Genomic DNA, 13935 nt, shown 5'->3' with positions numbered 1-13935 from the left:
TTTTTTTTTTTTGGCTGATGCTGCATAAGCTTGCTTTCTTGCATCAAATGCCTCTACTAATGCTAATGCTAATGCTAATGCTAATCTGTTAGTTGTGATGTTAATCTGCTAGTTTAGATTCAATTCATTTATTCAACACTTGATGCAAGGTTGTTAATTGGGGCTACTGTCTTGTGATGATGGAACCAAATAGTTCCATAACAACTCATAACAGTGTCTTTGAATTTTTTATGAATAACGATTTTACTTACTGGTGATGTTATTTAATTAAAAACAATATTAGTTACTTTAGGTTGATTTGTGGATAAATGTAGACAATGACAGATCTTGGGCTAAAAAGCCTAAGCCCAAGATCTGTCATTGTCACAGGAGGAATAATATGCTCTGCCAGATTGTAATGGCAGAAAATCCTAGTGCAAAGTGGTGTTATTTTCTGAAAAGAAACTTATGAATACTTATGCAGCTTTACTTTTATTGAAAAATTCAGCAGTTAAAAATTACATGTTTTTTACACTTGCAAAACTTAGTTTTTAAAAACTCTAAAGCTTTTAAATTTTTAAAACTGCTGGAAAAAAAGAAAACCATTATTATGAAACTAGTCTCTTCCATTTTCAAAATGTATAAAACTGTAATAAGCACAACTGTTGGATGATACAATGCAAACAACCATACTTTTTTCACACAAAAGTGCAAAGAAATGTAATTATGCACACAAAACTGAAAACAAATGTAATTTTGCTCACGGTGCCTCATCCATCAGCACATTTTGTGACATAAGTAACACTGCATGAACAAACCTTGCCACTTAAAATCACTTTAGACATTAGGAAAGTGGGTTGATCAAAAGCCACTACTTTTGAACAGGCAATTAACTTCTCAGTCAATAATACTGAAGCATTGGTACATACTAAACACTAAATATCAAGAAGTGTACATTGTGTTGTTTAAGGATTTTTGTTTTATATGGTTATATTTTTTTCATAGAAATATGTATTTTTCTTGAATGAAACTGATTACATTACAGTGATATTTATTGAAATGAAATATTTTTACGTATACATAGTTAATTTTACATATACATTGGCAGGAGATGGAAATAATTTCTTTACACTAAATATTTTGCTACTTTGGCATTTATTATAGTGATATTTTACTGTATTACCAAAAAAATTTAATACAGATTTACTTGAAGGTTGCAAGTTTTCCAGGAAGTTGGGACTATTCTTGTTCTCAAACACTCTGAATACCCTTTAGGAATGACTCAATTTCCAGTTGTCTAATGGAGGAGTAAACAAATTTAATTTTGCATGTTTTTCTTTAACCATCTGGCCGATGTGACAAATTTATTATAAAATCAGCTGGTATGGTGCCTTTTGAACATCACTTCTCAGGTTAAAAATGGGAAGGTATCAAAAATTTTCACCTTTGAGGGTATTTTAATCTTCACTCTTTTATGAGCACAACTGTGAAAAATCCGTTGTTCACACGGAAATGTATATTTTTAATTAATTTTTAAAATAAAACCCTCCTTCTGATGCACTTTACACGTGCTTTTTGTAACATGTTTTAAAAAATAACGTGAAAGAAACAAATTTCAAAACTATTGCTTGTCTCAGTGACTGAACTTTTTATTTAATTTACATACTGCACGATTCCTAACGAAGATGTAAAAACATCTGACACTAGTGAGCATTTCCATTCACTTGCTTTAGATCAGAAATTGCATTAGCATGCATCTTTTATTAGAGGTCATACTGTGCTAATTTTAAATTCTTGCTGTAGAGTACTAATAGTTATGTGCAACGATTGGCTTCACAAAGCCTAGAAAAAACATTCCATTTATGGTTTTTTTTTTCATGGCCAAACTTTTTCTTTAACAAAAGAATTAATAATACAGATTTGAAAGTTAAACCAGTAATACAAGAATAGTAAAATGCACACTGACATCACTTGGGATAGCTGAGAAGAAAGTGGGAGAATATAGAATATAGAATTGAATATAGATATCAAAATCTTTTTTATAATCAATTAAGCTTTTTATATTCTTGTACATCAGCGGTTCCCAACTGGTGGTTCGCGAAAGTGTTCTGGGGTGTTTGCACTAAAAATTCTGTAATGGTGTCTGCTTAGATTTACATAGGTATATTATTGTAAACACAAAATATAACTAATAATAAACAAAGTAAAATAAAATTAAATAAAAAGTAAAGAATTGCCAAGGAAAGAAAACACATCTCCCACAGTTCCTTATAATTATTTTACTATCTTACAGTATATCATGTTAAATAAATATCTAAAATTATTTCTTGACTAAATGTCTAAGAGTATGAAAAAGGTTGTTTATATATGGGTAATGAGAGAGATAATCAAACAATGCATGAATACTACCTGAGTAGTAGAAATGAAGGAAGTGCATTACCCATGCCTAAACAACCTTTCTCATACTCTTAGACATTTAGTCAAGAAATAATTTTAGATTAAATCATGCACACCATCAAGCATCTCTCATATTGTGGAGTTATACTTCGTAACCGGGTTGTCACTATTGCAATAACAGGGTACCTGCCCACCCACCGATGAGTAAGCCAACAAGCTTCGAAATGGTGCCAGCTGGGTGGTGGTATCCGCCGAGAATAAGTAAGATTAGTCTTCTCCACTGGTGAAGTTATTTATTCAGAGCAGTGCAATGCCTTGGCAACTCATTGTGAAGGTATTCACAATATGAGATATAATCAAACGATGTATGCAAACTACCTGAGTAGTAGAAATGGAAGTGCATTACCTATGCCTAAACAATCTTTTTTAAATATATGTTTTCCATACTATTTTTTTTATTATTCTTAAGGATTATTGTTATGTATAGGTACTTTTTTTTAGAACCTATAGTACTTAGTACCATGCATGGGTTGAAGGTTGAAAAGATGAAAGAAGACACTTATTGACATTAGACTTGAACTTCTGTAGATTGTAATTTTGATGAAATATATATGAAGAAAGGTTGCTCCAGAAAATGGAAGATGAATGAATTAATTAGGAAGAAGAAATGTTGGTTCCGAGAGTTTGAAGTTGGATAGTAAATGGATGTTGGCTGGTGGCGGCATGTATTCAGACTGGTTTGTGGAAGAGAGAGTGGGAATTATAGAAGCCAATTCAGAAGAACAGTGCCCATGAAAGTATCTATAGAAAAGGCATGCAGCGAAACAGAATGTCTATGAGACAGAGACTGTTACAGATGAGACATTAATTAACCTAACTGTCCTCTTTTGAATGGAAACTAGAAGCCTTAGAGGGGTTTTGGGGGCACCACCCCAGATGTGGGAACAATATTCCATGGTAGGGCGGATTTGTAATTTATTCTGAGTAAACAACTGTTTGGATGAAAAGTAACACCGAGAGTGAAAGAGAAAACCCAGTTTTTTAGATGCAGAGGAAGCAATATTTGCAATGTGCATGTGCCAAGAGAGATTAGAACTCAGGGTAATCCCCAAGATCTTGTCTAGAAATCGGAGTGTCATCGAAGATAAGCATAGGAGCAAAAGAATCCTTTTTGCAAGATATAAGACAGGACTGAGTTTTAGATTAGGTAGGTGGGCTGAGAAGTAATAATCGAGGTGTATTTACCACTAACAACAGTGGCAGTTAAACCTTAGTTGCCACATTTTTGGATTTCTAAATTGCCTTTGTGGAAATGTTCTTAAAAACTATTCATAAAGTCTTGTTGGCTTGCCATTTAAAGTAAATTAACTGTTTTCATCTGTCTGGGTTTTTAGTAATCACTAGAGTTTAGTGTAGAACTGGAAAGTTGATTTGGGGTATTCATTTTTGGTCCAAGCAAAAGGTTTGAAATGCATAGCAGGTATTTCAAAGATTCTACTCTGAACTTGAGCAATGATAGAAAATGTACTGGCTCATGTTCATTCCTGTAAAATTTTTGATTTTGTTATACTAATCAATTTTTTTTATAAAAAAAAAAAAACTACCAAACTAGTTTTTACTAATGCAACTTTTTTTTTATATTTTTTAAATATGTGAGGGCTGTTCATTAAAAATGATCATAATTTTTCATGAAAAACTGTACTGCTTGCCATTTCTAGCTGAGCTGTGGAATTTAAGACCAAACCGAGCTGTATCGCATAGCAGCTGCATAGTTGACTCGTGTGCACGGTATAACCTTGGTGGTCTGTCAAGTTTATGCCTGTTCAGTTTTGCCTATGTAACAATGGATGTGACATGCGAGGAACAGTATGCTGCCCTCAGATTTTGTTTCCATTTCAAGAAAACATCAGCTGATGCATATCAAATGTTAAAAGAGGCTTATAGTGAAGCTATACTTCCATATAGCACAGTATGCAGGTGGCTTAGAATGTTTAAAGACGGACATGAGTGTATCACAAAAATCAGCAGTCCTGGAGCTCCAACAAGTCACCACAGAAACCATAAGCACTGCTTCTGTAATCTTGAGAGAAGATCATTGTATAACAGTAAGGCAACTGGCAGAGATGTTGAGAATATCAGTAGGAAGTATGCATGGTATTCTCCATGACAATTTGCACATGATACATGTTTGTGCACATTTAGTTCCAAGACTACTCACACCTGAGCAACAGCAAGTTTGCATGCAGGTTTATCAGGAGTTGCAATGGATAATTACTGAAGATGGCAAGGTTCTTTACAAGGTGATAATGGTGGATGAGACATGGCTTAATTTCAACCCGGAGAGTAAGCAACAAAGCTCTGGTTGGAAATATACATCATCGCCAACATTGAAAAAAAACCAAAAGTTGTGGCTTCTGCAAGAAAGGCTATAGTCATCTTTTTTTTTTTTTTTTTTTTTTTTGACATTCAGGGAATGGTTTACCAGCATGGTATGCCATGTCATATGACTGTTACAGGAGGTTACTACAACTGTATTGCACACTTTGCGGGATCACGTTTGTTACAAACAACCACAGCTGCACACAGGTGGGTGGATGCTGCATCACAACAGTGTGTCAATACACTGCAGGATGGAAGCCTCCTCACTGATTCATAATGATGGAAATGGACCATAATCTAGCACACTGGTCCAGTGCGTGTTGTCAGATCGACCGTATTTAGTGGTCAGGGGCTTGAACCCTGGTCTACTCAAAGAGCATGTGCTACAGCACTCCTGCTCATGACGACTCGGCTATGGAGGCTGCTTTTTGCGTACTTAGCTAGCATTAATGTCAAATGTGTTCCTGATTTGCCCTACAGCCCTGACCTTGCACCCTGTGATTTATTTATTTTTATTATTTCCAAAGTTAAAGAAAGAGCTGTGAGGAAAACATTTTCAGTCATCAGAAGAAGTTGTAATGACATTGGACGTGATTCTCAAAATCGTGTAAAAAAATGGCTTCCACCATGTTTTTAAAGAAACGCTGGAGTAAGTACATTTCATTTTATCAAATGGGAACTACTTTTAAATGGGCCATTAAAATAAGGAGGATGATTAATAAAGGTATATTGTGAAAAAAAATTTTTATTCTTTATTGAACAGCCCTCATAATAGTCTTAGAGAAACCCCTGCTGTGACTTTCTGATTAAGTTATTTCATTTTGGGTACTGTTCTAGACCATTCAACTATTCTACCATTCAGTATGCAATTTGTGTATGAGATAAATATTTATATCTTATACATTTTGTACATTTTTAGACTTCAAAAAAACCTCTTCCCCCTTCTGATGTAGCACAAATATTTGAGAGCTGTAAAGATATGGGGCTTCTTATAGGAAAAGGAGGTAACTATGGATCTGTAAGTGACTTTTTTTTATCACCACATAATTTTTTTATAGAATATTGATAACTCTACAATGTAGAATACCCGTATTGTTGTTGAAATATATGTGCATAAGGGAACTTGGTGGTTTCATTATATAGACCAGTGATTGTAAACCTTTTCTGGACTGTGTCTTGGGAGAACAAAAAATAGTGTTTATTTTATATTATAAAAAGATAACAGTATTTGAATAATAAATAATTTTGTATACTGTTACATTAATGGTTTTATTTGCTAGATATGGCTGATAAACTGCTACACAAATTTATTTTGAATAAAAAAAAATATAGTTTTTATAGTATGAACTATTTATGGGTTGTCAGATTCCATCCCTAACAAAGACACTTAGTGATATTGCTTCAAATATCTCTTATCTCACTATTCACCAGTTTATTTGTGCAAATGTGACTCATTGTATTTCATGGCTTTCTCAACACAATCATGAACTCATAAATATACTAAATGAATCTATTTAGAGAGCTTATACACATTCCACAAACACCAATTAAAGTGCAGAAATTTACTTACAAATTGTCTTTTATCAATCAAAGTATGCTTTGATAGATATAATTTGGAAACTGAAACAAAGATATATATTAGCTCTCATGAAAGGTTGCACATGCTGCTGTGGGTTATAGTTGCAAATGACTATAGTTACACTTCTAAAAATCATATGGGATACCTTTCACAGCATGGATGATTACTACATTCTGATGGAATGTAGTAAAACTTATACTGGTATTTTGGAGGCATCACTAATATTAGCAATTGACTGAAACACAAAAGAAGAAAAAACACAAAAAATGCAAGAAAGCTTTTGCTTAGCGTTATTGTGCCAGAAAGTAATAGGCTCCTATTTCTGCTTTTTGCTTCTAGGCTTCTTAATGCCAGAAGGTACCGATGTTGTCAGTATTTCTTACAAACTCACTGATACAGCTTTCTGCCAAAAAAAAAAAAAACACCCATCATACTTTTGCCACCCAAGAAAGGCACTGACCCAGCTGCCCTTTAAATTTAACAGAAAATTTTGCAAGCAGTTTATTCTAGTGGTCCACAGTACATTGAACAGTAGTAAACTTCCTGAAATCCAGTCTAGTAGTTCTTCCCAATAGTTTGTATTTAGCCCCCCCCCCAGTTTTATATTCTGTTTCAATATGAAAATTCTACAATTATTCATTTTGTTCAATCCCCCTTCAGTATTGTATAAATTCTATAACCCATATTTTTGGAATCTCCTCTTGTGGACAGCCCTATTCTGTTCTCAGTGAGTCACCTGTCATGTCTTTTATTTATTATCTCCTTTAGCTGGCTGATCTGAAATTCAACTCAATAACTTCAATTTTCAGCAAAACATCTGTGGTTCTCAAGTATTTAATTATGTTAGATGATGCTAATTTCAAAACATCTGTTTTTGTTTATCAGCTACAGTTATTCTTTCTCTATTCTTTTCTGGTATTAACCGTTTGGTTGCCTGCATCAAAATAAGCAGTACTTTTAAATTCATTCCAAAAATGATTTATTTTCTTAGCCTCTTAGCTTTCTTATGAGTATTTGACGTTGCATACATAGAAAAAGTATGTTGCGGAAATAAGGTAAATATGATAAAACAGCAGATACCTGGTTTGCTGCCAATTGTGTCTTATTTAATATTAGTAGTAGCAGATAATGCAAGGAAGCACTATCACCTTATATAATAGGAAAATCAGCTGGTAAAATTCCTGTTTATTATTGACAAAACCCCTTAATTTATTTTATTTATTTGAGAACCTCTCACTAAGAGTATTCCTGGCAGACTAATGTGTTGCATGATAGGAAGTTGCATAAATGGTAGTGAGACAGGTGAATTAATGGTGAATAAGAGAATGAACAATGGATTTGGAAATATTACTGGTGTTAAATAATGGATGATGGATATAAGAAACAACAGATTGAGAAGTAGTAGTAGTAGCAGTGGCATTTGATGCAAGAAAGCAAGTGTATGAGTTTATGCAGCATCAGCCAAAAAAAAAAAAAAAAAATACACCATTCCCTCCAAATGCCTGTCCAGTTCCTCCTTAAATTTATTCAATCTAACAACTTCCACAACGACAGATGGAAGTTTGTTCCAGCAATTAACCACCCGCTGGCTAAAGGCAAATTTCTGTACATCTAATCTACATCTGTCTTTTCTTAATTTGAATTTATGCCCCCTTAGGTTTGTAATCTGAACAAGTGGAAGGATCCCATCAGAATTCAGCGTGCTGAACCCATTCAAGGCCTTATACACCTCAATCAGATCACCGCGCAGGTGCCTAGTCTCCAGCCACTGCAATTTGCAGAACTTAAGCCTCTCTTGGTAAGAGGATCCCTTCATTCCCCTCACCAATCTTGTTGCCCTTCTCTGTACACGCTCAAGTAAATCTACATCCTTCCTAAAATGAGGCCTCCAGACCTGTACGCAGTACTCAAGGCGTGGCCTGACCGTTGCCTTATACAGAGGGATAATCACCTCCTTTTCCGTGCTAACAAAATTCCTATATATCATTGACAAAACCCCATGACCTGCCCTGGCAGCCTGTCTGCATTGCTCAGAAAACTTCATATCTGCCTGCACAATTACTCCCAGGTCTTTATTCATTTTCTACCACCTTAAGTGTAGTACCACACAGTTGGTACATTTCTCTGGGGTTACTTCTACCCATATGCAGTACTTTGCATTTGTCAAGGTTAAACTTCAGTTGCCACCTCTTAGCCCATCTGCCCAAATTATCTAGATCCTGTTGCAGTAGCACACTGCCATTACTGTCATTAACAACCCTGCCAACCTTTGTATCATCTGCAAACTTCGACATTAAGCCTGATGTACCTTCATCAATATCATTGATAAATATACAAAACAACAGTGGACCTAACACCGAACCCTGTGGGACTCCACTAATAACATTAGTCCAAGAAGAGCAGCACCCATAAGAAGTCACAGGTATCGAGAGTCCACTGCACTTATATCTTAAAAATTACTTTATTCTCTAAAATATTCCACAGTAATGAAATTTAATGTGGGATTATTTAAACACTTGACTGATAAGTTTTGTTTTTAAAGTAAACTAAATTAATTCACTAGGTGTGATAGCTGTACTTATGCCTACCCCAATACTAAATTTAAAATACCTAAAATTATAACAAATGCTTAATACAGTGAGATGCTTTTAAAATATGCTACAATTTTTAATATAAAATTGCAAATTATAAGTCATTAAAAAAGAAAAAAAGTTGCCCATTTAATGCATTTGCTGTCTCTGATGCACATAAACATCACATGACACCAGAGTAACATGCCATTATTCTTATAAGCATTCAAAAATCACCAAAGTGATGTGTTATGTATCCAAATATAAGTATCCAAAAAGCATTCAAAATGATGTGCTGTTATACATATAAGTATTCAAAAAGGCACCCAAAGTGAAGTGCTGGTATCCTTAGAAGAATTCAGAAAGGCACCAAAGTGATATGCCATAATACATATAGGTGGCTGTTCTTAAGTGGTCGATAAATGAGTGCTGTTAAAATAAAGGTACATGAAATTAATAACTGCTTTATATCAGAACACCGGATTGAACTCTGGGCTAATTTGCAGCAACATTGGTTTTTGTTTATAGACTTCGTACACAATTTTATTTGTTCTTTGCTTGTGTTGAGGTTAGTTTGTGCATATGAAATAAACTTTTCATAAAATTTTATCTGAGGTTTGTACAGCTCAGCCCAAAAAGTAAGTGATCACTTTTAGTTATGAATTCCAGACATTAACTATTTAAGCATTATTTACAAATTTTTTGAATATTGAGGAGCAAATTTAATGTTGCTCCTAGACACTCCAAAAATTATGGCACATTGGATTTATCCCTCAGATACTGGTTGCAGTGAACATATTATATACAAATGCTTAGAAACCAGCTGTTGAAGAGTTTGGGAAAAGATGTTCACACCTGTCAGAAGCTAGGAAATTGAACTGATGATGAGAGTGTTGTAGCAGATGAGCTATAATGCCAGCATTGTGTCATAATGATGCTTGATGTTATGAAAGAGAAATTGTTGAAGATAAACATAAGAAAGGCACCTGGGGTGGATGGGATCTATCCAGTTATATAAAAAGGAGGCAGCAGCTCCTTTGTGAGACAGCAGATTATGAGACCTTCCTTCGACTCAGGGGAGGTACCCATGGACTGGAGATGTGCAAATGTGACCCCAATTCACAAAGGAGGATCAAAGGGCTACACAAGTAATTACTAACCTATTAGTTTAAATTCTGTTTCAGGGAAATTAATGGAGGCACTGGTAAAGAAGCACTGCAGGATCATCTAGATGAGACTTCAGTTATAACTCGGACACAGCATGGGTTTGTTAAGGGGAAGTTTTGTCTGACCAATTTGATTGGATACTATGATGTGGTCACAAAGGAACTAGATGCAAAGAATAATTTTATTATTATTATTATTATTATTATTATCATTATCCATATGATGCAAGGAAGCCTGAGGCTTATGCTGCACCAGGAAAAAAAAAAAAAAAAAAAAAGTTCCCGAGTAACCCTGAGAGAGAGAGAGAGAGAGAGAGAGAGAGAGAGAGAGAGTCAAAAGTAGAAGGGAATCACCAAGAAAGAGAAGAATGATGATATCCAGCTCAGGACCCTGGGTGTGCCAAGCCCATACTCACCAGATGTGAGCCCCCGGGGTTAAATTATCATGTATTAGGATCTTAGAAAGGCTTTTGATACTGTTGCACATGAAAGGCTGCACAAATTGGAGCAGTGTGGCATTGAAGTCAAATTGCTGCTAGGGATAAAGGGATGGTTGAGTGGGAGAAGACAGAGAGTGGTAATCAATGGACACTGCTCTTCGTGGACTAATGTTATTAGTGAAGCTCCCCAGGATTCAGTGTTGGGTCCATTATTGTTCTCTGTATTTATTAATGATATTGATGATAGTATATCAGCCTTAATCTCTAAGTTTGCAGACGATACGAAGGTCGGCAGAGTTATTAATGACACTAATGACTATACGTTGCTGCAACAGGATCTAGAAAAGTTGAGCAGATGGACTGAGAGGTGGCAACTGACGTTTAACATTGACAAATGTAAAGTACTGCATATGGGAAGCAGTAACCCCAGAGTAACATATCAACTGTGTGGTACTACACTGACAGTGGTAGAGAATGAAAAGGACCTAGGGGTAATTGTGCAGTCAGATATGAAGTTTTCTGAGCAGTACAGACAGTCTGCTATTCTACAACTGTCTTTCTTCAATTTGAATTTATGTCCCCTTAGGTTTGTAATCTGAGCAAGTGGAAGAATCCCATCAGAATTCAGCATGCTCAACCCATTCAAGCCTTATACACCTCAGTCAGATTACCTCGCAGGTGCCTAGTCTTCAACCGCTGCTATTTGCAGAATTGAAGCCTCTCTTGGTAAGAGGATCCCTTCATTCCCCTCACCAATCTTGTTGCCCTTCTCTGTACACACTCAAGCAAATCTACATCCTTCCTAAAATGAGGCCTTCTGACTTGTATGCAGTACTCAAGGCAAGGCATGGCCTGACCACTGCCTTATACAAAGGGTTAATCACTTCCTTTTCCCTACTAGCAAAATTCCCGTATATCGTTAACAAAACCCCCATGGACCTTCTCTTGCAGCCTGTTTGCATTGCTCAGAAAACTTCATATCTGACTGCACAATTACTCCTAGGTATTTTTCATTTTCTACTACCCTAAGTGTTGTACCACATGGTTTGTACTTTCTTCTGGGGTTATTTCTACCCATATGTAGTACTTTGCATTTGTCAATGTTAAACTTCAGTTGCCACTACTCAGCCCAAATTTTCTAGATCCTGTTGCAGTAGCACACTGCCATTACTGTCATTACAGCCCTGCCAACTTTTGTATCATTTGAAAACTTTTGACACTAAGCCTAATATACTTTCATCAGTATCATTGATAAATATACAAAACAACAGTGGGCCGAACACTGTGGGACTCCACTAATAACTTTAGTCCACAAAGAGCAGCGTCCATTTATTACCATCCTCTGTCTTCTCCCACTCAACCACCCTTTTATTCATTGTAGCAACTTCCCCTTAATACCACTCTGCTCCAATTTTTACAGTGATCTTCCATGCACAACAGTGTCAAAAGTGTTCCTGAAATCCAAGTATATGATATCAAAAATATTTTTTGTATCCAGTTCCTTTGTAACCACATCATAATAACCAATCAAATTTGTCAGACAAGACTTTCCCTTAACAAACCCATACTGTGTCTGAATTATTACTGCAGTCTTGTCTAGCTGATCCTGCAATGCATCTTTAACCAGTGACTCCATTATTTTACTTGGAACAGAAGTTACTCTAACTGGTCTGTAATTACTCGTGTCACTCTTCGATCCTCCTTTGTGAATTGGGGATATATTTGCACATCTCCAGTCCGTGGGGAATTTCCCTGAGTCCAAGGATGCTCTCATAATTATGGCTAAGGATTTGCTTAGTTCCTTTGCTGCCTCCTTTAATATAACTGGATAAATCCCATCCACCCCCCAGGTGCCTTTCTTATGTTTAACTTCAACAATTTCTCCTTCATTTCGCTCTCAGTTATTAAAAATTCATTAAGCTCCAAGGCACACTATAGCCCCAGAAGCTTATGTCATTAACCTTCATAAGACACACACACATTAAGCACCCTACTACAATTTGATAACCTCCTGGCATTTTCCTTCCTTATTAACTCCTGATGTGTGAATGTAGATGCAAAATACTCATTTCAGTTTGTTTGCTGTCTGAGCAGGATCATCAACAGTCAAACTATTGATATCAAGTGGACCAATCTGATTCATCCTCTTCCTTTTAGAGTTTATATAAGTAAAGAAATCCTTGTTTTTCTTAGCATCCTTTGCCAAAGATTTCTCGTAATCTGCCTTCGCTTCCCTAATCTCCTTTGTAACTTGATTACAGACTAGCTTATATCTGCCATAGGCTTCTGTGTTGTCTAATAATTTATATGCTTAATAATTAATTTTTCTTCTCTGCCTCGAGTCTCATTTGACAACCATTTAGGCCTAAACCTTGAATAATATTTCTTAATAGGTATGAAACATCATCAGTTGGGCCCACTGTACTGAATTTAAAAACTGTCTGAGACCACTGTAGTCAACTTTATAGAAGGATAAACCCTTTCCTTTACTCTTGATTGTAATGATATCTTTAAGTAAATCACACATCAGTACACTGTAATCACTGCCACCTAGTAGTTCCTTTATCTGCAGATTCTTAATACACCAATGATCACTGCTGATAAATAACCAGATCAAGAGTATTACCCTCTCTCTCTCTGGTTACCTCTCAAACATGCTGCTACAGAAAACAATCATCCAATAAATCCACAATAGTTTTGCTAATATGCGAGTGACCAACCGACAAGTTCCAGTCAATATCTGGGAAGTTAAAATTCCCCATTATAAGACATTCTGATTTACTAGCCCACTCTTCTATTTCTCTGTATAATTGTTCGTTGTACTCATTCGAGTCATTAGGCCTATATGTCACACCAAACTGACTCAACACTGTCCATCTATGTCAACTGGATGCACTTCCTTTGATGTTTCTGTTTTTCTTAATTAACAGCATAACCTCCCTTTCTATCCTTTCTGTATACATTGTACTCCCCAAATTCCAATACATTCCTAATATCAGAGACACCACATCTCTGATATCCCAACAATGTCCACCTTTGATGTCTTGATCAACACTTCAATTTCATCAAATTTGTTTACTATACTTATAGAATTGGTATACATGCAAGTATATATGCACCTATTCTTATTCTTAGTTACCCTAACACATCCCATATATTTATTTGTTTCATGATGACTTCCAGCAGTCCTGGAAATCTCTGTTACCTTGCTTTCCAGGCTGCTGCTCATTCTAATGTAGTGCAAGAATCACCTTCACCTCTGGCTGTGGCTACTTTTAACCTTTTAGTCTGTGAATCCCCCCCCCCAAAGCTAGCAGTTTTCTGACCCACCTAACACTGCCTCGTTAGCATCAGCAAATATTCTTGCACCATTTCTATTTAGGTGCATCCCATTTCTGTAGAAGCAGTCTCTCCTGTTAACAAGC

At 35.8% G+C, this 13935-nt stretch overlaps 1 protein-coding gene across 1 annotated transcript in view; it reads left to right on the top strand.

The window, feature by feature from the left end:
* The window catches only part of LOC150080934 (alanine--glyoxylate aminotransferase 2, mitochondrial), a 209816-nt gene that overhangs the window by 186707 nt on the left and 9174 nt on the right, over positions 1 to 13935 (top strand). Inside the window, exon 11 of the mRNA XM_090380600.1 lies at positions 5675 to 5773. Coding sequence (XP_090236726.1) covers positions 5675 to 5773 — 99 coding nt within the window. The remainder of the gene's footprint in view (positions 1 to 5674; positions 5774 to 13935) is intronic.

Source organism: Mastigoproctus giganteus, chromosome 9 (genome assembly GCF_048544385.1).
Source record: "Mastigoproctus giganteus isolate SK-2022 chromosome 9, ASM4854438v1, whole genome shotgun sequence".
Classification (NCBI taxonomy): Eukaryota; Metazoa; Arthropoda; class Arachnida; order Uropygi; family Thelyphonidae; genus Mastigoproctus; species Mastigoproctus giganteus.
Note: the sequence above shows the minus strand (reverse complement) of the source record. Positions and strands in the feature narration are given on the sequence as shown.